Source organism: Synchiropus splendidus, chromosome 9, assembly GCF_027744825.2.
Source record: "Synchiropus splendidus isolate RoL2022-P1 chromosome 9, RoL_Sspl_1.0, whole genome shotgun sequence".
NCBI lineage: Eukaryota > Metazoa > Chordata > Actinopteri > Syngnathiformes > Callionymidae > Synchiropus > Synchiropus splendidus.
In genome coordinates, this window is record NC_071342.1 from 11,888,508 (window position 1) to 11,915,082 (window position 26,575).

General features: G+C 43.7%; 3 protein-coding genes across 8 annotated transcripts in view; 1 reads left to right on the forward strand and 2 right to left on the reverse strand.

Moving 5' to 3' along the window:
• ptpn20 (protein tyrosine phosphatase non-receptor type 20) overlaps positions 1-9,073 on the reverse strand; it is a 22,397-nt gene extending 13,324 nt beyond the window's left edge. Inside the window, exons 1-21 of the mRNA XM_053875955.1 lie at positions 6,804-9,073; positions 6,541-6,704; positions 6,096-6,161; positions 5,822-6,001; positions 5,624-5,699; positions 4,450-4,530; positions 4,298-4,367; positions 3,970-4,123; positions 3,566-3,634; positions 3,263-3,437; positions 2,459-2,594; positions 2,255-2,393; positions 2,029-2,181; positions 1,783-1,968; positions 1,537-1,699; positions 1,219-1,477; positions 1,069-1,148; positions 723-800; positions 524-631; positions 342-458; positions 73-281 (exon numbers count right to left, since the gene is read on the reverse strand). Of these exons, the coding sequence (XP_053731930.1) occupies positions 73-281; positions 342-458; positions 524-631; positions 723-800; positions 1,069-1,148; positions 1,219-1,477; positions 1,537-1,699; positions 1,783-1,968; positions 2,029-2,181; positions 2,255-2,393; positions 2,459-2,594; positions 3,263-3,437; positions 3,566-3,634; positions 3,970-4,123; positions 4,298-4,367; positions 4,450-4,530; positions 5,624-5,699; positions 5,822-6,001; positions 6,096-6,161; positions 6,541-6,704; positions 6,804-6,972 (2,832 nt within the window). The 5' untranslated portion in view covers positions 6,973-9,073. The remainder of the gene's footprint in view (positions 1-72; positions 282-341; positions 459-523; positions 632-722; positions 801-1,068; positions 1,149-1,218; positions 1,478-1,536; positions 1,700-1,782; positions 1,969-2,028; positions 2,182-2,254; positions 2,394-2,458; positions 2,595-3,262; positions 3,438-3,565; positions 3,635-3,969; positions 4,124-4,297; positions 4,368-4,449; positions 4,531-5,623; positions 5,700-5,821; positions 6,002-6,095; positions 6,162-6,540; positions 6,705-6,803) is intronic.
• Positions 8,355-19,987, forward strand: mapk8a (mitogen-activated protein kinase 8a). 5 transcript variants are annotated; one of them, XM_053875962.1, is made up of 12 exons: positions 8,355-8,427; positions 12,932-13,098; positions 13,225-13,354; positions 13,441-13,499; positions 13,581-13,719; positions 14,727-14,892; positions 15,073-15,144; positions 16,312-16,494; positions 16,568-16,692; positions 16,781-16,844; positions 17,866-17,943; positions 18,435-19,987. In XM_053875962.1, exons 2-12 carry the CDS (start codon positions 12,977-12,979, stop codon positions 18,617-18,619), a joined length of 1,323 nt encoding a protein of 440 aa, XP_053731937.1. In that variant the 5' UTR covers positions 8,355-8,427; positions 12,932-12,976; the 3' UTR covers positions 18,620-19,987. The 5 variants fall into 5 exon arrangements, with proteins under 5 accessions (XP_053731937.1, XP_053731933.1, XP_053731935.1 ...); XM_053875958.1 differs by lacking the exon at positions 8,355-8,427 and adding an exon at positions 8,634-8,800; XM_053875960.1 differs by lacking the exons at positions 8,355-8,427; positions 15,073-15,144 and adding exons at positions 8,634-8,800; positions 16,137-16,208.
• The window catches only part of arhgap22 (Rho GTPase activating protein 22), a 13,594-nt gene continuing 6,443 nt past the window's right edge, over positions 19,425-26,575 (reverse strand). Inside the window, exons 4-11 of one of the 2 annotated variants that reach the window (XM_053875956.1) lie at positions 26,029-26,116; positions 25,265-25,393; positions 24,965-25,175; positions 24,096-24,228; positions 23,943-24,016; positions 23,612-23,733; positions 21,582-22,551; positions 19,425-20,987 (exon numbers count right to left, since the gene is read on the reverse strand). In XM_053875956.1, the coding sequence (XP_053731931.1) occupies positions 20,777-20,987; positions 21,582-22,551; positions 23,612-23,733; positions 23,943-24,016; positions 24,096-24,228; positions 24,965-25,175; positions 25,265-25,393; positions 26,029-26,116 (1,938 nt within the window). In that variant the 3' untranslated portion in view covers positions 19,425-20,776. The remainder of the gene's footprint in view (positions 20,988-21,581; positions 22,552-23,611; positions 23,734-23,942; positions 24,017-24,095; positions 24,229-24,964; positions 25,176-25,264; positions 25,394-26,028; positions 26,117-26,575) is intronic. The other variant, XM_053875957.1, reaches the window with a different exon arrangement.

Genomic DNA, 26,575 nt, shown 5'->3' on the forward strand with positions numbered 1-26,575 from the left:
CAACACAAATGAACCATGCGCCTGAGTGGAAATGTGGAACGTGACAGCTCAGTGTCCTGCAGGTTCGCTGACCTGTGCGTCATGTATTCGCACGACTGGTATGTGAAGCCTCCTGCTCTGTTTCGGGGTGGCCATGCTGGACAGGGTGATGGCCTCCTCCAGTTCTTCCACGGCTGGACGGTACTCTGTTCCACTGAGAGTTGTCTGAGATCCAAAACCCTTCTCTAGTGCCAAACCAAGTGTGCTTTGGCTGAGGGAATTCTTGCTGTCCCTCAAAGACTCTGTTCGGAGGAGACAAAAGGTTTATCCTCCTGGAGTCAATTGACAACACCGTGTCTTACGTTTTGGCTGCGAAACAATGAGCTCGATTTCATCCGGGCTGTTCTGTAGGATGGCTGCAGCGTCGCTGAAGGTCACTCCCTCCAAGCTGATCTTATTCAGGGAGATGAGTCGCCCCCCTTCAAAAACACCCAACAATTGTTATCCGTTATCCACCTTGCAAACGTATGTTCATGCTCCGTACCAGGTTTGATTCGCCCATCTTTATCCGCGGGTCCGTCAGGCACAATGGAAGCAATGAAGATCCCAAGGTCAAGTTTACCCGTATTGTCCTCTCCAACGATCACAAAGCCTGAAACAAGACCAGTGGGAAGTCGGCTTTTAGAGAATCAGATAATTGCCACCCAGCTCATCAATTTTACATGTGCTGGGAAGGAGCTCACCGAAGCCAAGTTTAGGGTCCTTCTTGATGGTGACACAGATGATCTCCCTCTCCGGTGGGGCTCTGGTCGGGGTGTCCACTGTGGATGTTTTTGCACACATGCAGTTGCATATCCATGAAAAATACATGTGAAATACATGATTTTACTGCAGCTCATTATTGTGCACGTATTTTTGTTGTATATTCCCCCTTAACATCCAGCATTTGGGGTTCATATTTGAAGTTTCCTGATGATGACTGATGTTACTGAGCATATAGGAATTAATTCTGTATTTTTCCAGAATTGATTCTGCACTCTTGGGATGATAAAATGTTGAATGTTGATCATAAAAAAGACGTCTATTCACCTCGTATGGATGAAGAGGCATCTGAGTCCTGTTTCTGGAGAGAGACACTGGACATCATTCTAGGAATCGGCTCCGGAGTGCTTCAAAGCAAAAATACCATTTTAGGTTATGATCACTGCATATAAAGTCGGGGTTTGTTTTCAATTTTACCTCCAATATGGCCGATCCTTCAAGTCGCTGATGTCCCTAGATTCAGAATGAGACTCTTTCTCCCTCAACTCCCTGCTCATCTCTCGCCTTAGTTCCCTCTGCTGGCGGAGTCGCGCCTCCATCTTTGCAGTGATGTCTTCACAGGATTTGGAGATGGAGTCCTTTCGACCAGGCGACAACCCAATGTGGTTCAACATTCCCTCGGAGCAGGACATTCTCTTCAAGTCGATGTTGTGTTGGTAGATGGACAAGCTGTCCTCTAAACATCATAAAACCATATTCAGTTCTGGTTTTCTAACCCTGGGAAAAGTGTCCCACCTGGCATCATGCTGTGGTTGAGTTGTCGTGACGTCATCTCGCTGTGGAACTTGTGCTGTGCGGAGCAAAGGCTCAGCAGGTACTGTGCTATCTTCGAGCTCTCGGTCACAAAGCTGTGCTTCTTTCCGCTGGGCCCGCCACATTCTATGATGAGTTTGCGTCGCTGCAAGAACAAAAACAGAACACCAGAATAGACAACCAGAACTATGAGACACTGAAGATTTACCACTAAAAATATATGTTTACCCCGGTGGATATGGAGTCTGTTTCTCTCCACAGAAAGCGCCTAGTGACAGCTCGGATGTGGTTCTTCATCTCATACACTACGATTCCTTTGGCACAGATTCCTAAAACCAGCTCGCCCACCACAGGCCTCTTTTCTCTCCCGACACGATGGAACATGACGCCGTACTCTGGTAGCTGCTGCGTTATCTGGTGAGATGAACACACTGAGCAAATAGAGTTGCTTAAATAAATGTGGTCCCTTTGTACCTTCAAGTACTCTATCTCTGCCTCCTCTGGAAGCATTTGCGAATGACTTGCATGTAGTCTTGGCAACTCTTCTTTAACGTTGGGCAAAGCCAGTTTTTCCAGCATCCTCTTTGACACATAGTGCTCTGGTTGATAATAGTTCTTACCATACAACTGAGACAGACACACAGGTTTATGTACAACACTGTTAGAGAGGCAATGCAGCGGTTACCAGTCATGAACGTACCTCAGGCAGGTAATCCCCGAACTCAGCTTGGAGGGCGAGAGCTGCTAAAAACAAGCCAGTCTCTTCATTACAGTAAAGTCTGTCTTCCAAAATATCCTTCCGCATCTGCAAGTAGTACTGGTGGCGGGTGAGTTTGTGTCTGCGGAAGAGAAAGTTCCTTAGCTGCGCTCCCATAACCTCATCGTAGATTTTTAGTTTACTCACAGAATAAAAGAGATGTCGTCAACAAAGAACTTGACGCGGAGGAAAACCAAAAAAGAAGTCATCTGCCCTTTTTTCCAACTGTCAGGGGCGACTTTGGATATTTTTGTTTCATGTTCCAAAAAGAAATATTCATCATCTGTAAGATCGCAAGTATAACAGTTCAAGTAAATCCTGCTAGATAACAAAAGGATTATCAATTATTTATTTGACAGTTGCCAAACCAATCTGAACTCAATAATTAAAATGAATTTAACAATGTTATTTGTTATATCACCTCACTTTTCTTTTTTTTGGATAAATATTTCGAATGTTAAGGCAAGGAATTCTGCAGAACAACTTAATTTTTTTGTCAGTGACACAAAATATTGTAGTGCCGAACCGTGCCGAGCAAAAACACAAAACAACACAATGCAGTACAACAACTACAGTACAACTGACTGAGTGTACACAGTCACAAAGCCATTGCTGCTTCAAGTGAAACATTTGACTGACGCCAAATGTTTGGATTGTTTGTCTTGACTGGGAAAGATGGTGGCTATGTCAGCAGTTGTGATAGAGTTATGATACTATCCTTACACTTTATAGTTGATGCTAAATGTTCTTAATAAATACGAGGAAACATCGATAAGCCATGTTGGGATTGCATAATGTATTCTTCAATTTAAGCGTTTTTTTCCATGAAATGAGCCATTTTCATTGCTTTAAATTGTCTTAGTATTTTTCCCAGCAGCAGTACAGACTGAAGCACTAAATGCAACCTGGCGCGCTCCTCAAGTACACCTCGAACGACCCGCTCTCTCTTACCATCTAGAAAGGCAAGACCAAAGTAGAAGTGTTCCACTAAGTTTGCGTGAGCCACCACCATGTCAAACACGTCTCTGGCTTTGGACTTTATGTCACAGCGAACCACCACATATTGTCCGTTGGGCATCACAACAGTCACTTCTCTCTGAGACGAACATGAGCGGCCCTTTCTGGACTGGGATGGAGATACACACACACACACAAACCAACACAAAAATGTAAACGGTACAGTAGAGTGCACATGCAGACAGTAACAACTAACGTGCAGTCAATACAAACTGTGATATAATTAGATTTATTTACCACAATTGATCCTGGAAGCTCCAAAACAATCTGCTCCTCTGACATCCGGATAAATTCTGGACCTAAAGCCTGAGAAATGACGAGTCCGAGTAAACACATTTTTCTGTCTTCACGGGTGGGACTTAAAAAAAAAAAAAAAAAAAAAAAAAGATTTTAAAATAAGTTACTTGCGATTAGTCAGATTTTAATATTTGATACCAGATCGATCAAATTCATGTTGAGTCTGTACTCCATTTCACATTGTACATTTCTGTGCACCACTGCCAGGTGCACTGAGACAAAGTTTAGGCACAATTTATCTGTTATTTGCATCAATTATTATGATTTTCCTGTAGTTATTTCATCAAAATGAATGCACTGAAGTCCCAGCCTAAAATTATTTAGATCCTTAAAACCGCTCTTACCTTGGATTTCTTCTGACTCAGACTGAGTGAGGACTCGCTGAAGGTGATGGACGGACTGTGCGACCGCCCCGGAGTTTTGGGGGAGATGTCATGTTGGGGGCTTCGACCCAACCAACTGCAGGTACTGTCCCTGTGACGAACCCCTCTTGGAAGTCTAGGAGGAGGCAGAGATGATGTAATTGGCGTGTCAAAAAGTCACGCTCAGTACAATGTCATGTCCTCTGACGGTCAGCGCCGGCGATGGATGGTCTGGTTTTGTTGACGTGTGCAAAAGCCAATCTCAGTGTATCACTGGTACATGTGCAAGAGGTTTAAATATAACACATGCCTCTCCAGAGAACTCTGGTACAAAGGTGAACTTCGTGGTCTGTGTTTCCAAGACCTCTGAGGTAGACTCCCTAAAAATCAAAGAAATTTTACATGGAGACATTTTGGTGCAGACAGATGAAAGGTCTGAAAAGGTCACTTTTCTCTTCATACCTGACTTTGAGTCAGAGTCTGTCGAGTATCTCCGTCCTTCCCCAAAACTTTCATTGAAGTCGGAAAATGGGCCGCGCTTCCCTGTCCACGGCAGACAGAACACAGCAAATGACATCAATGTGAGATTCCTGTCCACACAATCTAGACGTTACGATGTTTGGACAGAAGGAACGCCAGCGCAGAGTTTAGCCTGTAGTATCCGCCTTTGCTATCCGATTATTGGCTGTCGCAACAACTTAATCCTGGACTTGCTTCGGGTTAAGACTTTAAGCCCGTTGACCTGGAAGTTGTGGAACAATGACTAAAAATGTAGATTCGGGCAATTTTTATTTGATATGACTGTCTTGAACAATGAATGCTCTTTTTAAATGTTCAAATTGAAACATCAAAGCAGCGTCAGATTTCTGATGCTATGATACTGTTTTAATCAGATGAACTAATTGTTGCTTTCTTCAGTTAATTGAGACTAATTGGTGACGCTAAATTGTCTGCTGTGTGATAGCGATCTGCCCGCCGGTGTCCTCCGCCTCTTTGCTAGTGTAGCTGGGAAAGTTTCCAAAGAACAGGCAGAAGATGAGGAATAAATGAATTTTCCATCCATCTAGAATGTAGATCGGAACCGAGTGCCAGTATCAGCATTAGATACTTGGGACATGCTGCATAAGCCCATTTTATGAGCTGCCACCCAAATTATAATATTATTATAAGTCATTTAAAGAGATGATAAAGTATTACTTAAAATATACGTTTTCATCTGGCAAAGTTTTCTATGGATATTTCTAATATTTTAAGTGTGAATGGATACTTTTTTTTGGGCCAAATCATGCCTATCTAGTAAAGTGCAACAAATACAAATGTGGTTTCCTAGTCAGCATCTGTGTCCTCAAATTCAGCAGAAGATATTTTTCGGATTAGGATGAAAAAGCCATTAAAAACAGTGCTATGTCATCTGAAAGTAGCAGCCACATTATCGTTCCCAGCACAACTCTTTGGCTAAAACATAAATTCCTGTTGCAATATGGGAGGCGTGATTGGTAGGAAGCTCCTCCGGTCTCCTCTGACCTCCATCCCTCCATCCTCATCTCCTCAAATTCTACATCAATCTGCTGTCACTGAGCTGACGCTTCACTTAACTTCGTCCAGGTGAAGCAGTTGTATGCGTTTCAGTGCTCACCATGAAGCCTTTCTCTGATCATCTGGCTTCGGCCACTGAGAAGAATGCCGCTGTCTGGAGGAGTTTCATTGTCCATCTGGAGGAGAGGGATCGCTTTTTTTCAGTGATCATAAGGGTTAGCAGGATTTGATCCAATGTACATGTGTTATGAATATCCTGGTTAACAACAGAACGTAAGTTGTCCGAGTGCCGCCTCACTGATTCATGGAAGACCTCCTCCACCAGGTGTCGGATGACATTGGCAGGCGGTGGCAGGATGGAGGCTTTTTGGTGAGATTCGCAGGCTTCCAGGATGGAGCTGAGATTGGCCCTGCGATGGGACAGATCCTCGCACATGCTGAGCAGCAGGCTGTTGAGACGATCACTCAGCTGGACCGGCTGAGACGGAGCAGGACCGGCAGCGGTGGATCGAAAGCGAGACCACATGATGAAATGACTGGTCTGAAAAAGCTTGCAGCAAAAGAGTACTGACCTGATTTTGAGGTAGATGAAAATCAACTGACCAGTAGAGAGTCATACCCAGTGAATACACCAGCATCTGTGTATAAATATACGTGTTACATAACCGTGCTATATTATAGCATCTGTACAAATAATATATTGCAACTAATTCGGTGCATTTATAAATTATATGAAATACAGTCTGTTAAATCGCAAATACAAAGAAATAACTTCAAATTTGGGGTGTGATGTCAAGGGTTGTTTGAACAGAACACAACAGGAAGCTACTGCTGAGTAATTGTGTTTTCAACTGCAGAACATTTTATCTCTATGATACAGTTCTCAGGTCTGGTCACTAGGTGGCAGGATGATCTGGTATATTTCACAGAACAAGAAACTCCGACCTGCAAACCGCGTCCCCTCCTTATAGACGTGGCATCAGGTGTCACGTGCCGCATAGAGGCAATTGCACTAACCCTCTCTATGGCAGGTTTGGTTGAGCTGGCGCGACCATGGAGCATCTCCGGAGCGGTGAAGGTGGACACGTCATCGGAGAGGCCACAGCTCTTAAACGCTAAGGTACCGGTGACTGACAGCAACAAGGAGGACGGACTGATGATGCTGCACATATTGTTGTGACCTGCAACACAAGAAGTCACATCTCAAATGTGAAATATGTGAACTAAAAGTGAGTTTTGACTCAGCAGTTGACGTTAAAAGGTAGTGCAACGACGTTTACCTTTGTAGTAGACATCCACTAAAGACTCTGCAGTGAGCAGCAGCAGAGACCAGACCTCCTCCTCCAGCAGGGGGCCCCCTCGGGCTTCCAGTACTTCAGCTAATGTCACGAAGGTGCTGCTCATCCTGCACACATTCCTAATATGCACCTGAGAGAGGAAATCACTCATCCAGTATTGATGAATAGGAGTATTGTTCCAACAGGACCATCAACAGGATCCAATCGGCCTCAGCTAAAGCGTGTCCAGAAGGTGTTGAGGGCCATCTGGTGTTCAGTCATGAGGGGTGGTCATGGGAATCTCCAATGGAAATAGTCTGTTCCAAGAATTCTGACTAGATTATCTTTGTCCATTAGTCTCAGTGTTGCTGCTCTTCCTGCACGCCCAGGTCCTAATAGGCTTTCTGCTGACCCCGGGGCCCTTATGAGGAGCTGCAACACTGTCATCCTCCTGTGTTGTGTTGTAAAACACAGCACGCTATTGAGCTTTAGAGTCGCACTTCATTCAAGCAAAACGGATACTCACTAGAAGACGCGCACAACACGCAGTCATTATCAAAGTCCATGATGATTGTAAAAGTTTTGCTTGTTTACATTGTTTATGGCACAAAAATAGCATTGGCTGTAACATACCTTGAAGCATCTATTTGCCTTGCCCACTGCATGTTTACTCAAATGAATTGAACTGAAGTGGAATATTCCCAATCCCACGACAACAATCAGTCTCCCAGTGACGGCGACTCAATTACTTTAGACCTGATTAAATCCTTCTTTTAAACTGAACTCATCCTCTGCTTACAACGCCTACATTGTTGACTTCAAGGTTGTTTAAAAGAGACCAGGAGTGGCCTTTAACAAAATTACTGGCCGACACAGGCTCCATTGTAAACAATCTAAAGGTGCCCAATAACACAACGAGTGATATGACAGTATGAAAGTAGCCCTGTGTGTCTCACTTATTACAGTGGGTTGGTCTACAGGTGCATGCTGCTGCAGTGAGGTTGTAAAAACTGGACTCACATTGTGCTTTGTTTCCATGGGACTCTTTATTATGTAAGTGTTTTTCCTCATGCAACACTTATTTCAATTCCATTTTATAGACAGTTATCTTTTTCTCTGTATAATTAACTTGCACTATAGGAGTCACACTTCTCATAGCATATATGTGGTGAGATTTACGAGCCACTCCACAGTTTTGATGGTGATAGTATTTTCTGATGAAAATCCAGGCTGCATTCGGCGATGCTGCTACTATCAACAGCATGGAATGGAGGACACTGGAATTAGGACAGCACATTCCATGACAGGTCGCAGCCAACTTGTCCACTAAACAACCACGATTAAGATGTCCCAGTGATGGTTTTAGGGCCTAAGTGGGGTCTTGTCTTATAGGTGTATTTCAGTGGAAACCTGTGAATGTTTCAAACGGCGATCATGTGTCTGACACAGCAGCAGCAGCAGCGGTGGAGGTGATGATGGCAGTGATAAAGACACCTTACCTGGTGAGATATGCACCGATGCCAGCGGTCTGACTCTTGGTATTGTCTTCAGCGCTGCCACCTCGGATCCGAAATAATCCTCCTGATCATCGCATTGCTGAGCGGTGAAGGCAGCTCCCCTCCGGCAGGTAAATCATCAATGACATTCAGTAGAAATGGAGCCCCGTTCATCTGAGCTGCTGCCACCAGCGCCATACGCTCAAGATCTGAAACTTTTTGCTGTAATTGGCGCTATTCTTAGTCCCCTCGTCTTTAAACACTTAATTGGATCAGCTTCGCAGTTTGACAGCGACAGGTCAGAGCCACCAATAGCGGGGTGGCGTGCGATCAGCGCACCGATTTACCTAATCCGTCTGACGCCCAGAAGGTGCGGTGGAAACGCGGCGGTAGGTGCACTGCACACTAGCCTGAGAAGGACGAACGACCTCGGGACTGTGGTCCGCTCGAAGGGGCTGCTCCCTCACGATGATCATAACACTGCGGTCCCTCATCGAGCAAGGGGTAAGACGCCGTAGTAGTGGTCCTCCGCCACGCCGCGTTACTGCGCGCAGCTACTCCTCCGCAGGCCCCGGGGCATCTGCGCAGGGACAAGGATAAATAACTGCCAGGATCCGGGCTTGTCAGGTAGCTGCAGGCAGAAGTGAGCTCCCGTGCCGTCCTTCCTGAAGCAGAGCAGGCGGAGTATAAACCTGCCGTGATGAAAAGCAGCTGATGGATGAACTCTGGAAGGAAGTATGCTGTGGTTTTCTGCAGAATGTCATGTCATATGATCCCACTATGTCGCCTCTTATGGGACCAGGTCCACGGGGCGACCGCACTGGACATGTTTTGCATTGCAACACTCGGATAACTTGCGCGCAGCACGTATATTCATGTATTTGTCATCGCAAAAGAAAAAAGGCGTATTTACCCTCATCTCATCCTTCCTGCAACATTATAACCTCTCCCGACTTCATTTAAAGACGTAGTACATACTTTATGTACCCTCATTAAACTTTCATTCCCAGAACTTATGCAGCTATTATCTTACGTTTCGTCAATACTATTTCACGCAAAAACAAGCCTAAACAAGCCTTGAGTCGTAAAACGCCCCCAAATATCAAGCTATTATTTCAATATCATTTGTATGGAGACCTCTTACTGATACCCAAGACATCCATTTTAAAGTTTCAGTCAGAAGTCGAACTGGTGGTTTTTGTCATATCTATAACTTTATGAGACTGAGTTTGGTCGTCAAGGGACAAAACATCCGTCTTAATTTGAGTCTCTAGTGGATGATGAAACTGGTTAACATCCAAAAGCTTCGTCATCATTTTCTTTTTGTGTCTTAATCCACTTAAGGCCAAACTCTAGATGGTGGTTTCTATCTGAGAATTAGATCACAAGCAGAAAGCATACATTAGTCTGAGTCTTGAAGCATTGAACTGCAGTTTTACTGCTTGTAGTTCTATTCCCACTAATAATAAACCCAAATTGTTTTTCAGTCCAGCCAGTTTTAAAGTGCCCTTTAACATTATTTTGAAGTCTGACATTGTAATATATAGTTAATAACTGTCTGAATTTGTCTCTGGCATATCCATCCTTTCCATTTCCGTTGTTGTTTATGAGATAAATATACAGATTTTAACAAGGCACAGGCCAATACATTTAATGAAATTTATTTTATAAATGTTCTGACAACTACAAGAAGAGACTTATTAAACGGTGTGTGAACATTTAAACGAGTGAGTCAATGCTCGTGTCGTTTCTGAACAAGCTATAGATGGGTTTACGGATGGAGGAGAGGAAGCGACCATGGATGGAGGAGGTGGTGGGTGTGTCTCTTAGGAACAGTAGTGACGCGTTTCGCCGACGCGCCTGCGCACTGTGCACTGCGCGTCCCGGCCTGTCAGTTGCAGCCAGATGGAAACGTAGGCACGAGAGTCTAGTGAGGTCATGTGTTTTTAAGACGCACTACGGAATAAATCGCCATTTACCGGCGATACTAACCACCTCTCCGCTGCGTCGGCGCGTTTGCCCTTGTTTCGGACTCTGCCGGGGAACGCTATTCTCACTTGGCCGGGGAGGTAAGATGATTCTGCCCCGCAGAGGTGCTTTTGTTTGGCCGTGGGGGAGGGTCGGATGTCGGTGCGCGTGAGCGGTCGCTGTCGCTGTAGTGTTAATGAAGCAAATCAACGCTGTTATTACTGAAGTAGCTGGGGGTTTGTGCGTAGATCAAGAGGGGCGAGCGTAGCAGCCCGGGACCTGCGCTGCTGCTGCTGCGCACTGTGCTCCTCAAACAGGGCCTGGTGTCGTATGTGGCTCCCATTCCCGTCATTAAATGTTGTCTCCTCATGCCGGGATCCGATCCAATGGACGGTGATGCTCACTGGTTTTACGCTCCTTCACCTTGGACGGTGGGAGCAGGGCCGGGTCCGCGTGTCCCAAGGTTAACCTGCTGACATCCGGCTGGTCGCTTCCGAGATGGAGAAGGTCCAGTCCTCCTTCACGCCGGCCTGATTTGGACTCACTGCGCACGCTTTCATAAGACTGGAGTGTGTTGACAGATGACGTCGGCCCTGTAAATTGGATTAATTAAATTAGTGAGTCATCTGCTGAAGCTTAATTACTGTAATATATTAGATTATAATAATAGAATTGTACGTTTAACGGTATCTGAGGAGTCTCGGGCAGGAGAGCGGCTCCTATTACATGTCTTTATCCCCCCTTTTAATTAAGATTCTTATATGTGATTGAGGAACAGTTTGCCTTGTTTAGTCTAGTTTAGTGTGCCTGTTGTTTTATGTGTAGTTATGTGTGTCTCTAAGCTGGTAATATAACTAGAAAGCAAGGATTTTGAATGAAAATGCCTCGGTCTCAGATCCCCACGAAGTACCCCACGAAAAAATGTAAGCAGTCAGGGATTTAGCTTTCTTTTTTTAAATCACGCCTAAATATACAGCTTCAAGTCCGGCCAGACCGCGGCCTCTGCATAAGATCCCAGATGCTGCTGCAGCACTGCTTGTAAATACTGCAGCTGACACACTTTCTCCGATCTGAAACTGTGTGATTGATTGCAGGGAAATTTGTGGATGCAGCAGCCGTAAGCCTCAATGCCAGTTGTTTCACAGCGGGAGCATTAATGTCAGCCCTTTGTGGGATTAAAAGGAGAATGAGGGGATTGGAAAGCACAAAGCTATCAAACGTAAATGTCCCTTGTTTTCTTGGACCACGACTTGCCAGCGGTTCTGCAATAAATGCCGTGCTGTCAGAGCCGATCCTGTTCAAATCTTAATAATGGACTTCCTGCCCGCTTTATAAAAAGAAATGACATGTTCGGTCTCCTTCGCTGAGGGAGGATGATGCTGTGGACGTCTTTGTGACGTTGGAGGAGCAGAAGGAGAACTGACTCATTTCAGTCTGGCAATTATAACCCTCATATGGACTGCGTGTCCGGGGAACAGGGAGGGAGCTGTGCTTATATAAGGTTTTCAAATAGCAACTGTTGTTTGCTAACTGAGATATTTTAGTCGTCTATGAACCAAGTTTTCACATTAATCCAACAATGACATACTTATGACAATATGTGAAGTGAAATATTATGCATTGCTGTGTTACTGACCAGTACTGTGTCATACTGAGCAGCCCTTGAGTGTTACCTTACCTATCTGTCCTATTGATGTCCTTGTTCATTACATCCACGAGCCTTTTGGATTGGCTGCCTCACCTAATCTAGTATACCTTAACTTCTCCACATATCTCAAAACAAAACAAAAAAATAATGTGCACACACCCAAATGTATTGTAGCACATCCAAATTTGACCAAAACTTCTGGGTCCGGGGTCACGCCCGAGTAGCCAGTTTGCACCATCTGACCTTTGAAGACTTTGGAAATGCCCTTCATTATACCATCAACGAACAGATAAAGTCTTCTCACCATCATTTATGTTTCATCCTCATAGCTGATTAATGAAAGTAAAAATATGATTGGTCAGAGTGGCAAGAATGAATTCTCTCTGATATAGAATTGTCCTTAAGTGCCACATTTCAAAAGACTTGTCTTTGTTCTTACCTGACCAAAAAGTGGATTTTGCAGGACTAAAAAGTATCTTTTATTCTATTGAGGAGAATTTATTGATCGATATGAATCAATTTTCTTGTGCGTGGCCTGATACAGATTCATGACGTTCACGAATTGGTTATTTAATATTTTTTAGTTGGAACTGGAATGTAAACAAACTTTAGTAGCTTTAATAAAGTTCCTACTATTTACAGCATAAATTCTGTGAGAATCTCTTCCATTTTTAAGAAAAAGTGGTATAAATCCTATTGAATCGAATCAATTTGGTGAGTCTGAATCAATACCCAGCTCTAGAAATATCATTAAGCTCTTATGTTGTGCTTTACAGATAAAGTTCAGTATGTATTTTTGCTAATACTTTAGATTAGGGAACTGGTGGTTATTTAACACTAGTTGGGGTGATGTTTTAAATCCTCGAGTAGAACATAGTCACGCTGAACAAGATGCTTAGTAAACATGACTAACCACCTAACACGCTGCTGATACACAGATGAATAAATACTTTATTTGGTATTTGCTTTAATATAAAGTGTATTTGCTCGTCTGACTGAAAGTCATCATGTGTTCACAGAGAACATTTTTGGATGCCCACAAATCGTTATTAGAAGAATTCACCATGAACAAAAATAAAAGAGAAAGAGAGTTCTACAGTGTGGACGTTGGAGATTCAACCTTCACTGTGCTGAAGCGGTACCAGAACTTGAGACCCATCGGATCTGGAGCTCAGGGAATCGTCTGGTGAGGTTAAAGCTCATTCAAACTAGAGAAGCTCTGAAATGTGGCTTACTTTTTCACATAGAGGGATGAAAACGTCAACCAACAACATTCCCAAATCCTGCTCTGATTCACCTTTCTCTCCTGCAGCTCTGCTTACGACCAAGTCCTGGAGAGGAATGTCGCCATCAAGAAGCTGAGTCGGCCATTTCAGAATCAGACCCACGCCAAGAGGGCGTTCAGAGAGCTAGTTCTAATGAAATGTGTCAATCACAAAAATGTAAGCCAACAACATATTCATGTGGTTACTCTTCCACAGTCTAGAATTGTGTTCCATGACTATGCTACTTGTCGCCGCTCCCACAGATCATTGGCCTGTTAAACGTTTTCACGCCTCAGAAGTCGCTAGAAGAATTTCAAGACGTGTAAGTAAATGATTAAAAAAATGTCTTCTGAGTTTATATTTATTTGCTATTGTATATCTCTCCACATCATTGGCCCTCCAGATACTTGGTGATGGAGCTGATGGATGCCAACCTCTGCCAGGTCATTCAGATGGAACTGGACCATGAGCGTCTGTCTTATCTGCTCTATCAGATGTTGTGTGGCATCAAACACCTCCACGCCGCCGGAATCATTCACAGGGTAAGAATCGCCAGGCCCTGACAGGACACTGTCAGCGAAAGAAAGCATTAAGCCTGCTGCGATACTTGACACTGTTGTGTGAAAGCCAACCGTCAGCTGGAACACTGATGGCTCTGGAGCGGGGTCAAGTATTTAACCAGTAAACAATGTCACCTGATATCATAAACAATGTTTCTTCAAGCGTATAAAAGATTCTTTTAAGTTGCATTTGTCTTAAGTGCCTTTATATGCCAACATGAATGTACCATTTGTATGATGTTTAGGAATAAATATGGTTACTAAAATGTGTCCTGAAAGTTGATATATTGACTGAGGTTTACTTATATTTCCAAGGAGAGAGAGTGGAGAAGAAATGCAGATTTGAAATAATGTTGATCGGATTTCTTTTCATGAAACATGTTTGAACTTTTTTCTTGATAATTTAATTTCTGAATCTCATTTATTTATTTATTTTAAGGGGCCATTGAATCTACAAAAATAATGTTAACCTTATAACAATTCTCAGTCAGCCCGTGGTGCTGTGGGTTCTGAGAACCCAAATCAATGTGCAGAAGGAAAAAAAAAATCCTAAACAACAACAACAAAATCATAAACAACTGTGCTCCTCAGAGCTGGTTGTGCCTGGAAAGCATCCAGAGGTCATTCTTACACGAGGCTAGTGGCACATGCAGCTGCTTGTATTCATAATCTCTTCGGTCATGACCCAGATATCGTGGTCGTACGGTAATGAGGGAATGGAAATTGATTTCAAGATGCAGCGCTTTCCATATCAGTGTTTGTTCTCACCAAACACTGCTGCTGTTTTTTCGACAAATGACCCCTTTCACACACACACACCAACAGCCCTCCATCTTCAAATTTACCACAAATCATATTTCTTTTTTTATAGCACAAACAGTAGGGAACGTTGTTTTCTTCCTTCGCAGCAGGGAGTGATTTGATTTCAGCAGTGTTGCTGTCATGACAACATGATTCTATTCCCTTCTTAAATCCATCTCTTGCTGCAGGACCTAAAACCCAGCAACATAGTTGTGAAGTCGGATTGCACTCTGAAGATCCTGGACTTCGGCTTAGCGCGGACAGCGGCCACTGGCCTCCTGATGACTCCCTATGTGGTCACACGATATTACAGAGCTCCAGAAGTGATCTTGGGCATGGGCTACCAGGCCAACGGTCAGTGTTTTCCACTCCTCAGCTCCTAAGTGTTTGTGTGGGATTCTAAAATGATAGCTGCTAAATATGTAGCGTCGCAGTTAGCGTCGTCTTGCTATCGCTCTTTTCTCACTAACCTGTGTAACCATGTTGCTGTGCGCTTCTCTGATGCTTCACTGACTCCATCTTTAACTCCACTAGTGGACATTTGGTCTGTGGGCTGCATTCTGGCTGAAATGGTTCGACATAAAATCCTTTTTCCAGGACGGGACTGTATCCTTGTGTCTATCAGTTTTATGGGCTTGAATTAATGGCACTGTGGACCGTGGACCTTCTTCAGAACATTCATCACCATGTTGCTTGCTCCCTCTCTCTCCCCTGCCAGGGTGTGTGTATCACTTTGAATGGTTAGTTTCAAGACCAGACAGTTGTGAGCTTTGATGGAGCCCTCCTCAGGATTTCTTGTTATTGTGACAACAATGTCGTCTGGTGAACTTGGTGACACCACTGAAAACCCTACCTGATTAATGCTATATTTGTATTGTGTATTTAACCCACAAGCATAGCACACTGGTGTGTTCACTACTGTAAACAAACGTTTAAAATGTTGGGTCCAGATCAGGGTTTAGTGACAAATTATTTTTCAACCATATTCACCATGGGTCACTAGGTAGCCCACAGAGACATAGGGAAGAGCACATGGGTCAATAAAATTCATATAATAACTCACTTATGTTTGAATTTAATGTAATTACTATGGAATAAGAATATCATTTATCATCCAAAATAATATGCAGTTATATCAGAAGTGTTCCAAAGGTGGTGACCACATACTGCCCTTGGATTAGTTTGCAATTGCAAAAACGTTGGTGACCTCTGATAGAGACATTTTAAGAGTACTGATTCTGCAGTGGCACCGAGCTCTCATGGGACAAGCCAAAGATGTAATCTCCTGCACAGCCTGCGTTTGTCCCGGGGCCTTCCCCCGTCAAATCTTCTTTCAGTGATGAAACCAAAGATACTAGAATTTTTTCATCTTAGGCAAACAGATTCTCATCAGTTCCATTTGAATTTCCCTCGTCATGAGTTTAAAATGTAAAGGTAAAAATATGGTGATACACTTCCCTATCAGGCTGCATGTTGGTTGGTCATTTTCCTGTTTTCACTCATTGTTCTTTTACATTTTTCACCGTTGTTTCATTGTGGTTCTCATTCTTATCACTGTTGTGTTTGCATGTCCACATCCGTGTTGACGTATTCCTCAGTGGATGTATGGTCAGTGGGCTGCATAGTGGCCGAGATGATCCGGGGAAGTGTGTTGTTCCCCGGCACTGATCGTATCCTTCTCCATCACTTCATGTTTCCATCCGTCTCCAGTGTCTGATATATGCAGTCAATTCTTCTTCACCCTGGGACCGTTTTCTTAACCTGAGACCTCAGACATTGACCAGTGGAATAAGGTCATTGAGCAGTTGGGAACTCCATCTCAGGAATTTCTAATGAAGCTAAACCAGTCTGTGAGAACATATGTAGAAAACAGGCCACGCTACGCTGGCTATAGCTTCGAGAAGCTTTTCCCTGATGTGCTGTTTCCAGCTGATTCTGACCACAACAAACTGAAAGGTATGCTTTTATTCTCCACTGCGTCATAGATTGACATCTACCTGCTTGTTATTCATTATGCCTTCAATCTCAGCGAGTCAGGCGCGAGATCTGTTATCTAAGATGTTAGTAATCGACGCCTCCAAGCGGATTTCCGTGGACGAAGCCCTGCAGCACCCCTACATTAATGTTTGGTACGACCCAGCTGAAGTGGAGGCGGTAGGTTTACACGCTCTAATCTCCAGTGAGAGTTTTCTGCACTGGTTAATGCCAGAGACTTCATTCAAGGTGTTTCTTATTTGCCCAGCCTCCTCCAAAGATTCTTGAAAAACAGCTGGACGAGAGGGAACACACAGTGGAGGAGTGGAAAGGTGAGAATGAATTTTATTAGCTATTCAAGGTCAAACTCACTGTAAATTCATGAACTGCTCAGTGGGGGAAGCTTGTTGTCCTCACTCAAGAACAAGAGCCCAAGATACCGAAAACGCCCTGTTACATAGTGCTGTTATTGACTGGTTGAACCTTCTGTAGAAATGGATTCCATTTGTCAAAATGTAAATAAAATATCAGGGTTCTCCTCAGTGCTTTAGCAGCATGGGGGCCAACTTTTGAAGTGAAGGAAGAAAGAAGGTCTTGGGAATGTGAAATGATCACATCAGTATCAGTGACTGAAATGATTTGGGTTCAGGGCAACCATCATTATCCCGTACAAGGTATTAACCTAACCTCAATACTGTTAAACTATAAAAAGTGTAATCGCTCACACAAACGTGTCTATTTAGAAACGCTATGATGATATTAGATCGTGGACGATTTTGACAATCTGCCAATGTGAGGAGCTCAAATTGACCATCTCTGTCACTTTCTATATACCATCGATCTATACTGACGTACTCACTACATCCTCGTCTCAAGGCCACATTGTCCTGCCACACACTCATTGTCGGAACTAACAAGCCGGCTAAAAACACGAGATTACGTTTTTTTGTCTTTTTATCAGCACTGCAGAGCTAATGACAAACATGACGTCTCAATTGAAACCGTTATTGACACGAGTGGAGCAAAATGAAAACACTCTTTCTTACTGTTATGAAGCAATCTGAGCAAAGGAATATTAGAGATCAGGGTCAACTCCCCTGAACTCAAAAAAATTACGCCAAAGAACAAAAATTATTACATACGTGATAGAATCATGATATTTTTGCCATACCACTTACCCCTCTCTTCATTCTTGTGTTGTGATTCTGTCGAGCGGGTGATAATGACCCCACACTCATTTTTAGACAAGCTGTAGTTACACAGCCGTCTCACTTGGAAGCCCGATGCTCTGCTTTATTTAAAGGAAAACGTGTGTCTCAATCACATTTTCACCTGGACTCCTGTTTTCTGCAGAGTTGATCTACAAGGAAGTGAGTGAGTGGGAAGAGTGGACCAAGAACGGCGTGATAAGAGGCCAGCCCTCTCCTTTAGGTGAGTCATCATTATGACCCGGTCGGTTTATGTAGTCTTTCTCAAGGAGGCAGTAGAAAAATAGTGGAGGTCTCCACACTGTGACAATAGCTCTAGTGAGTGTATAAATGTTGCTCATTATTTATTAGAATTCTGGCCACCATTCCTCACAAACCCTCCGGTTTGAAGAAGCTTCATTTAGCTATAACGGCCCAAATCTGTGCCACCTAGGCCTCTTAGGCTTCAGCGCTTTTGTCTTTAATTCTAGCTGGTTAGCTTTTCATTGATATTCTAGATACTGTTCCTTCACATGGGAACATCCACCTCGTGTTATTCTGGGCTCCGGAGTGCAAGTTTCCTTCGGTGCCGTCGTTGAAGCGAATTCTGCAGTGAAATGTGAAGATGTGCTTCCTAATGAAAAGATATGCTGATTTATTACCCTTAACAGTCTGGTGGCGTTGGGTGGCACGTAAATGAAACCTATCCGTTGACGTGTGTTTCTCGCAGCACAGGTGCAGCCGTGATCGACAGCCCCCCTCATCCCACCACCTCCTCCTCCTCCTCCTCCTCGGCCAACGACGTCTCCTCCATGTCCACCGAGCCCACCGACCCCAGCAGTGACCCCACCATGACCTCAGAAACAGACAGCAGTTTGGACAGCCACACCACCCTGGGTGCTCTGGCCTGCTGCAGATAACACACACTTGCATATAAACACACTGACTTCCCCCGATGAAATCGCCGTAGGTGTTCAGCGGGACTCAGTCTCCCGTGTCCTGAACTGAGCTTTCGCTGTACAGTTTGTTTTCAACTGCCTCTAACCTGCTGTAAATGATTGTGGTTCGACTCATGATGACTGTATTTTTGCTGTAAAGAAACAGAGTATGTTTTGATGTGAACCTGTGACGTGAGGATGTGAAGAAAGAGAGAGCTACATATAGTTGTTTTTTAGTGGCGTCTGCAGAGTGGATAACCATTCTGCCTGAACATTACTGGTCTATTTTTTATCTGTGTTGATTTGTCTTCTCAATTGTGCAGACATTTGAATGACTTCAGTAGATAATAGCACATTTTCATGTCAAATCGAAGGGATTATTTTAAAAATCTTTCTTGTAGAAAGTTTTTTTTTTTTTTTAACTGTTACATCCCCAATGATTGTACGCATTTTTACTGACCTGTTTTTTACCCACGTGTGTGTGTGGTTTGTCTGTTGGATCAGAATGTAAGCGGACGCAGGTGTGGCTTCAGTGCTGTGACTCCTCAGGAGTTGGAATTGGAAAGTGGCTCCAAAAGGTGTTCACAGCACCAGTAATCACAAACTTTCGTTTTGATCTGAATGAACAATCAGACCGTAAAGGTGTTTGACCTTTGACCCACAGCCCTTTGACTATTTAATTTAAGTGTCCTTACTTGTTTCAGTCCTCTCTGTGGCGGATGCTCCGACCTCCCATGGTGCATCTTTCTACCTCACAAACACACACACACACACACAATTCATTTCAAATAAGTTCAACAAAAAGTACATTTTCTGTATTTATTTATTTATTTTGGAGGCATCTGTTGTATGTATGATACATGTCATTCAGAAGTATTATTTATTTTCTGTCATGTGCAATATAACTCATAGATTAGAATGGTCAGTGAACTGTACATTTTACTCTAGGGTGTATGTATGTGTGAGCGTCTGGCATTTACACACTGCTGTAGTAAGTTTTGGATGTATTAGTGGCTCAAATCCCAACTTGTCTCTTCGCCCGAATCAGTACCAGAATGCACCGGGGCGACGGGACATCTGTCCCGTGTGTCCCTGGCACCGACCTCCCGTCTTTGTGGTTCAATTAGATACGCTAGTCTAGTCCTACGCATGGGGTTTCTCTGAGAACATTTGCAGGCACAAGAAAAGGAAAAGCCATTCAACACTACTGGATGATGCTCGTTCACACACAAAGTCCAACTGTGTTTTCTAAGGCCAGTTGTGTAAATGAGGATCTGACGTCACGTTACAAACGATTATTATACACTGGAAATGTCTACTTTCAACTTCAAATAAAAAAGTTGACTTTTACTCTCTGTTTTCTGGTCTCCTTTTTCTTTTATTTACAGGGACAGCAATGTTTAAGGAAGAACTGCGACTTGGGACTCAAAAGGTTTGGGTTTGTGTTTGACAGCTCTTCTTTTGCAGCAGTTTGTCCTCACTTAGTTGTTTCCATTACTACTCATTAACTAGCTGGCGTTTTAATTAGCTGACATCTTTTCCAGTCAGTTAAGTCTGAAGAAGCTTTAGAGTGTAAAGGTCAAAAGTCTTCAAGAAGCTTAAGTCCAGTTTCAGTGCAACCTACCAGCATGTCATGACCTGGATGAAGACATTCTCAAAACAACACTAGCAGGGAAGAAATGAAAGATACATAGTGAGAAATCGTTGACTAATGTGTGACTTTTTAAAAATCATCAACACTGCCTGAAACCTTTGAGATTCTACGTGTAATTCAACAACAGCCTTCTTACATTTAAGATAACATTCAAGTGAGTTGCCGTCCTTGTAAACACGACTAAGCTGTTACGATGGCAATAAGGCTTTTTATGGTTTCTGACAGATGAGACAATAAATAACCTGCTACATTATATCTACCTTTTCTATAGCACTCTCATTCATTCTTCTGTTTTTTATTTTTTATTTTTGGTCCAGAGGAGTTGTCATTTGGCACCGGCACTGGTCGTGTAGGCACTGGAGCTAAAAAGGACATGATGGCAAAGTAGTACAGCACTGGAGGTATTTGGTCTTTGAAGCTTTGAGGCTGGCGTGTCCTGTCAGTGTTCAAGCTCCTCTGTTGGACCCATTCAAGTTCAGTCCGTTTTAGTCGGTCCGTGTCGTCAGATCTCCCAGGGTGTGGAAGAACTCCTCCATCTCCTTCTGCAGAAGAATGTTGCGGTTCTCGGCGTCCTGATGGGCCCGCTCCGAGTTCCTGAGTCGGATCTCCAGCATGTGGAATTTTTTCTTCTCTTGGTCCAACTGCTCCTCCAGTCGCGTCACCTGGGACTGGTACTTAGTGCAGGATTCTTCCAACCTTGAGAAGCAGAGAAGTTATATGAATGATCGTCTGTAAAGTTTTATGCATTGAACATTAACACTGACCAAATACCATAATATTACAAATGACTAAAGGTTACATAAGGTACAATTAAACATTGTCTGCAGTCTATGTATTCACTTACATAATGTTATTATTTGGAATGGAAAACAGTTTTTCACATCTGATATGGATACTACCGATCTTATCCGACTCCTACTTCTCAGTCAAAAAGTTGTGAATAGCGTTTGAAGTTAGGCACAACTGCTTTGGTTTTGTTGAAACATTAAGCTTTTAACAGCATGAATTAAAGGTGCAACATGGCAAAAATACTCAAACAATTAAACAAACAAAAAAAAAATACTCGTGAAATTGTGAATACTTGTTATTTCGGCCTGGATTGGACCTGATAACTATCCCAAATTACTGTCAATGTATTTTAGAGGTCAACATTTTCACTCCACATATTGCGGGTTTGTGACATGACAGGGTTAAAGTGGGCCTGGAAAATGAGTGATACGGTTGTGCATGTTTTCCGCATATCGTCCATCATTTAGAAAAAGGCTTGTGTTGTAAAGACACGGTCCTTACTTCCGAATGCAGCTTTCAAATGTCTTCCTCTGCTTCTTCAGCTCCTGCTTGAGCTCTGCCACCACATGAAGATCATCATTTGGTCCGGTATCATCCTCCTCAGCGCCACAGTCATCTGTGGCAGTCGTAGAATCCCCCTCTTCTGTTTCTTGACCGTGCTCTTGCTTTCTTTCGCCATCTCTTCCCTCTGGCTCTGACAAGGGGATCTCAAACGCGGTCCAAATGGTGGAGGAGTCAGCTGGCAAGCTCAGACTCGACGGAGCGACGTTGTCGTAGGCGGAAAGTCGGTGGGATTGTTGGAGGCCTCGGTGAGCGAGTGGTGTCAAAGACGAGACCTCGCTGGTGTCTCTCTGTGAGTCCTTAAGTGTGGTCTCTTTAAGGGAGAGAGTCGAGTCCTTCAGAGAGAGATTAGAGTCTTTGAGTCTCTCTCCAGATGAGGTGGTGCGGCGGTGAGCTCGGAGCGATGACAGGCCATTCATCAGCCAGTTGCTCCCCCCAGCTGCTGACACGTCTCCTGCTGATCCACCCATTTTTCCCCTTGACCCCCCAGATGCGGCACTGCCCTTAATAGAGCTCCTCCATGCGGGAGGGGCTTTGGGCTGTTTACTGGGGCTAACTTCACCTTCACCCTTTCGCTCCCTCTTGCCTTCACTTAGCTCCTCAGACTTCTCCTCCATTTGAGCACTGCACATTCCTTCATTCTCAGAGGGAGTCGGGCTTGAAGCCAGCAGGCTTCGATCTAGACACGGCGTGGACGGTCTGGATCCCTCTCTGGAGGTTTTGGAGCTTATTCCTGAGGAGGACTGGGTGTCATTGTTCTCTTGTGCCACCCACTCTGCTTTACCCTTTGCGGTCGTAGCATGTACCTGCTGTGGATCAATTTTGGTCTCAGCTTCCAGTTCCTGACGCTGGTAAAGTCGCAGATGTTCACTGATCAGAATGGTCATCAGATGCTGCACCTGAGAACTTCCTAGATTCAGAATACAAAGATGGAGCCCAGTCAGAAACGAACACTGTTTCATGAATTGCAGAAAGATGTCCAGTCAGTAAAGCTGGTACAGTGGTACCTCGGTTCTCGACCACAATCTGTTCCAGAAGGCCGTTCGAGAAGCGATTTATTCGAAATCTGAATCGATTTTTCCCATTACAATGAATGGAAAAAGAAATAATGCGTTCCCAGCCTTAAAATAGTCTTTTGTAGGAGTGAATGTAGAGTGTCTGCTGCAGGTGCGCTGTTCCTCTATGTGTGTGGCCGCTGCATGTGGGAGGGGTTGCCGAGTGAGTGACGTCTCTCCAGAAGTGAAGAGGTTCCCGGTGCGTGTCCAGCTCTGAATGTGCGCTTCTGTGCAGTTTGGCTGTGACTAAGTCATAAACCAAGTCACGCTCTGTCCCAGACTCGCCTCATCCCTGTCCCAGCTCCAGCCCACAACAACAACCCTGGAGTAAGCGCTCCAGCCTCGGAGGTGTGGAGAGCGAGCGCCTCCCCTGTGACACTCTACCACGTTCCAGTGTGGAGACAGGAAAGGTTTTACACCTCAATATGAAGAAAGAACAGTCAGTAAATGTAGTTGATGGGACACATCTGCATACAGAGGCTGCGTTATACACAATAACAGAGCGCGTCGTGGGTCAGCTGATCGGTCCGCGCACGTTATGTTTTTTCGGGCTTTTTTCGGGGGTGTTTGAGTTCTGGGTTTTTGTTCGAAATCAGAAGCAAAAAAATCTCGAAATTTTTTTTCAAATAGACAAGTTATCAGAGAAACAGCATAGAAATTTGAATGATCAGGATGATCTTGGTCCTGAACTGGAGATTTAGCACTTTAACATCAGTGACTGGATGATTTGTCAGGGACGTTCGAAAACCGAGGTACCACTGTACTTGGATATTGGCCTAAAGACTGTTGACTGTGCGCAGATAGAACTGGATTCCCACTGTTTGTGCTGCTACTGTTCTCAACTACTCAAGTGTAGTGTTTCACTACAGTTTTCAAAATCCCTCTTGAGATGTAAGTGAAGATAAAACATCTTACCCTCCATCATAGTTACGGGGTCCTCCACTCTGGGCCGGAGAATGTTAGGTCCAAAGACAGTGGCCAAGTTCTGTACGCTCATTTTGTTCTCATTAGCGTGGGACTGGACCTCATATAGAAACCTGAGCAGATGGAAGAACCCAAAGTCAGTTGTGAAGAAAAGGGCTAGAGGTTGTGTTCTACTGTTTCTTGTTTCTTTGGAGTAAATTCAATCGTTTCTAAGGTTTGGTCCTGGAATGCTCTGGTCTTGGTCCCGGGTTAGGTGGCCTCCAACACAACATGAGAAGGAGGTAAAATAAAAGTACTCATGTGTTCTGAGAATCTCACTCACTTGCAGATGTATTCAAGGAGATTATAGTTGACCTGAGGAAGACAGTTCACTTGCTTGCAGAGCTCCACGACCCCCTTGGACATGATAGACCACGTTCATTACCCAGTGAAAGTTAAAGAGGAGATTGTTCATATGTGTCATACGTAGGCTTACCGTTTCTTTGTCCTTGGTGAGCAGTGGAGCACACGAGAGAAACTGTGTGTATTTGGAAAAAGGGATTACTGGCTCAGGCAGCTCCCTAATATACAGTTTTAGCAGCGACGCCACAGTGTGGACATCCGTGGTACTGTAACGGACAACGTGAGAATTGTCATTGAAGGTATGTAGGAGGAGGGAGCATTTTATCCATTTGGCAGATCAAAGTATGAGAAGCTAATCACATACATGAATAAAAAGATTGATTAGAATGTATTTAGCAAAATTATTGTACTGTTTTAAAAGGGGAATTTACAGAGAAAGCAACACAATGAAAAATACTTTCTGTTTCAAATGTTTGTCAAAATGTTGCTGAATGCTGACAGCAAAATAATTTGTTTAGAAATAACAAATATTGTCAAGAGATTGTGAAAATTGAAACATAATAATAAGTAATATGCATTATATTGTTTTGTTATAGAATAGTCATGTTTTGGAAATTAAAATTGATAAATGTAATTATTGACAAATAGTGCAAGTATAATAACCTGGATGAATGGATGGAATATGAAAGCAAAGATATGATGGTAAGGTATCTTTGCTTTCGTATTCCATCCCCAGAATTTAAAGTTGAAAAAATATTGATTTGGAGAAATGCGATTAAAAATATGGTAATATAATAATCTATATGACTAAATGTTCTGAAGATTGTAAATATTACCTGGAATATGTTTAAAATTAATATAATAACATGTAAAATATTAATACAAACTTGTATGCAGAAAAATAAATGAATAAATAAAGAAAGGTTCTTCCTATTCTAGTACAATTAATTGTTTATGACCAGACCAGGTCATTTAATGGTCCATCTCATTCCAGAGCCTCACCTGTCAAACACTGGCTTCTCTCCACGGTCAAATGCATCCCGTAACTCTCGAACAAGGTTGGTTTGTCCAGGAGCCCGGAAAAGTCCTTCTTCTTTAAGACCGCTTTCACGTATAAAACACACACATTGTTCGACCAACACCGGAACCTGGCGCTGGGGTCCGGATTGTCCTTCATATTGCATCGTCTCCTCTAAGTGCTGCCCAAAAACACCTGCAGACACACAACATGCCGATTGTAAGCTACTACTCATGGGAGAGACGCTTCTTGAAAAACTAAACATCATGTCATTTATCACTCACCCCCTCCGAGAGGGGCCCAAATGGCTCTCCGGATCGCTCGCACCCACTCCTCCATATCACTCTGAGAGTTTGCCATCAGCAGGAAAGATTCGTGACTTACACCCGTTCGATCCTTGTCTGCACTTGCTCCTGAAAACAATAAAAATATCTGTATAATTTCTGTGGTTTGGGGGGGGGGTATTAAACCAGTTAACTCTGGCTCTTCGGTATCTGTACGACCAAAATCTGACATTGCTGAAAACGGTCAGCCAGGAAGGAGAGAGCTTTAGATGTAGTGGATGTCATCTCTGTTTTTGTAGGTCACAGCCTGACCTTTCTGTTTGACATTTCAAATAATTTTATTCCCTTTGAAGAATCAATAGGTCGCACTTGGTGGCTTCCTTTTCTCGTGGGCTCACCATCATTTGTAGGTGTGACAAATATCAGAGCCTGTATTCAATAACGTCCTGCCTTCTGCATGGTGCATGTAAAAGAAATGACCCAGAAAATGCTGCGGTCCCAGTGGACCCCAGCACTGCAGCGCGCCACTAACCTCCTCGCTTCACACCACCTTGTGCTCGAGAGTTATTCAGACTTCATGTCCTGACTATTTGCTGCGGATTGTTGCGGTCAATTAAATCATCGCTAACCCCAAACATATTCTCATTAGTTAACTGATGTTCATCTCGACATCATAATGATTATTGAAAACAGCATTGCATCTTTTACAATGTTCCACACTGGACAGTTGTCACTAGATAGACTCGGCCACATGCCAAACCCACCTGGAACAATTTCAAAGAAGTGGCGACCAGGTTCGTCTTGACTGGCTGGCACTTCATTGACCTGGCTGCCCTGCAGAGGAATACACCCCTGGAAATGACAGCAGAGTTTCAGCAGGGAGAACATGGTGAAACAGACGAGTCATCAGAGAAACAGCATAGAAATATGAATGATCAGGATGATCTTGGTCCTGAACTGGAGATTGAGTCTTCAGCACTTTAACATAGGTGACTGGACTCCGGGCGTCTGTCCAACTGCAGGAGCTCATAAAAAAGGGGGAAGGATGACTAAGGGAAACATGTCTTCCCTTTCCCCTCTCATTGCCACTTCCTGATGCGCTCACATTTCTGAACCTTCTAACATTGTGGGGGTGAAAGGCCGGCATCTAAGTGCTTTTTAGGAAGACCACACTGGAGATGCTAACCACACTAGTATTGAGCGTGTCAGTGCAATAACAACAGGAGTGATGTAGCTTGGGGATCTTCTTAATGGAAAAAAAAACCTCATTCTTCTTGGGACTGGTGTGGGAATACCAATGACTCAAGCTAG